This window comes from Centrocercus urophasianus, unplaced genomic scaffold (genome assembly GCF_019232065.1).
Source record: "Centrocercus urophasianus isolate 14NV4802_14NV808 unplaced genomic scaffold, USGS_Curo_1.0 seq_37, whole genome shotgun sequence".
NCBI classification, from domain to species: Eukaryota; Metazoa; Chordata; class Aves; order Galliformes; family Phasianidae; genus Centrocercus; species Centrocercus urophasianus.
Window position 1 is genome coordinate 5,506,489 of NW_024884944.1, and position 1,433 is coordinate 5,507,921.

Below are 1,433 nucleotides of genomic sequence, written 5' to 3' on the forward strand. Positions count from 1 at the left end.
GGTCCTGCTCTGGTTCCTTTGGTCCTGCTCTGGTTCCTTTGGGTCCTGCTCTGGTTCCTTCAGGCCGTGCTCCAGCTGTGCCTTGAGGTGTGTGCATCCTTACGGCGCAGCTCCCAGGTTTGCTTGGATCTGCTGAAAGAATCCTCACAGCCCCTTTGCTGCGCTCTGAGGGCTGACGTTTGTCCCACCATTGTTTCCTTCAGCTCTGATTCACACAGTATAGAGCAGAGATGGGTGAGGTTTTACCCCATTCAAGGTTAAACTTCTGTCCTTCTGCAGGGCTATGTATCCCACCTAATACAACTGAATTACATTTGGTAGAAGCAGGTAGAAGTGGAAGGAACTAATGATGATCAGAGGGTCTTTGTCTTTTCAGAAAGAGCTGATTTCTCGTCCACATAAACCAAAGATGAAAAGTGACCAAGTAAGGTAATGAAAACCAAAGCTTTCCTGTCTGAATAGCCAGGATCTGTGCTGGGAGATGTTCTAGTTGTTATTTTCACGACGTTAAGAAGTCGGTTTTATCCTGTATGAACACTTGTCAGGACAAAACTTAGAAGCAGAAAGGAGGGGGGTGCTGCTGCTGCTCTGTTCTTTACTCCATGTGTGCTCCATCTGTTTATCAGTGGGTCGCAGAATCGTTTCAGTTGCAAGGGACCATTGAAGGCAACACACAGCTTCACTGATCTCTGTTCTTTGCAGCAGGCAGAAGGCGTTTGAAGCAGAGCGTGAGGATCAAGAAGCAGTGAAGGCCCTCAGATAATTCAGCCCAAGTCTGGAGGTGACAACCTGCACCGCTCAGGCTGTGTACATCCCTGCTTTGGTCACATTTCTTGTTCACACCGAGACACAGCACGACTGACAGCAGCTTCTCAATGTAGCCCAAATGTCCCCGTGCTGCTGATGAACACTTAGTTTGGAAAACTTACTGAGCTGCGGTGCCCTTTGTGCTGGTGGTGGTTTTGGAAGCCCTCTCCATTGCTGCCATGTCAGAACCACTTCGTGTCCTACAGCACTTTGTTCCCACTTGGGTACTGGGAACAAGTAGCCAGTAGCAGAATGTGTACCCACCACTGATTGCAGAAAACATCTGCAAGCTGCTGCTTGCCATGGATGTACTCCAATGTTTTTTCCTTCTGAGCCAGTACAGAAATGTTTTCCAATAGGTTCAGCAGATGTAGATTATTTCCTTTGTGTTGGGTGCTGTTCCGACAACTCCTGATGTAGGTGGAACTTTAAGACCATGTCAGAGGCTCACGTTCAGCCCTAAACCCAGGCCGTGTCAGTTCAGGTGCTCAGTTATTCCTTGTATTCAAGGCTTTTCCATATGATAATAGTAATGGTGAAAATGGGACAGCTTCATGGATATGCCATGCTTTGAAATGGCCTTCCCTTCCCTTCCCTTCCCTTCCCTTCCCTTCCCTTCCCTTCCC

General features: G+C 48.2%; 2 protein-coding genes across 2 annotated transcripts in view; one reads left to right on the forward strand and one right to left on the reverse strand.

The window, feature by feature from the left end:
- HOATZ (HOATZ cilia and flagella associated protein) overlaps nt 1–763 on the forward strand; it is a 1,870-nt gene extending 1,107 nt beyond the window's left edge. The window contains exons 3-4 of the mRNA XM_042831856.1: nt 377–429; nt 703–763. Coding sequence (XP_042687790.1) covers nt 377–429; nt 703–763 — 114 coding nt within the window. The remainder of the gene's footprint in view (nt 1–376; nt 430–702) is intronic.
- Nucleotides 1–1,433, reverse strand: part of BTG4 (BTG anti-proliferation factor 4) — an 11,610-nt gene that overhangs the window by 7,689 nt on the left and 2,488 nt on the right. The window lies entirely within an intron of this gene.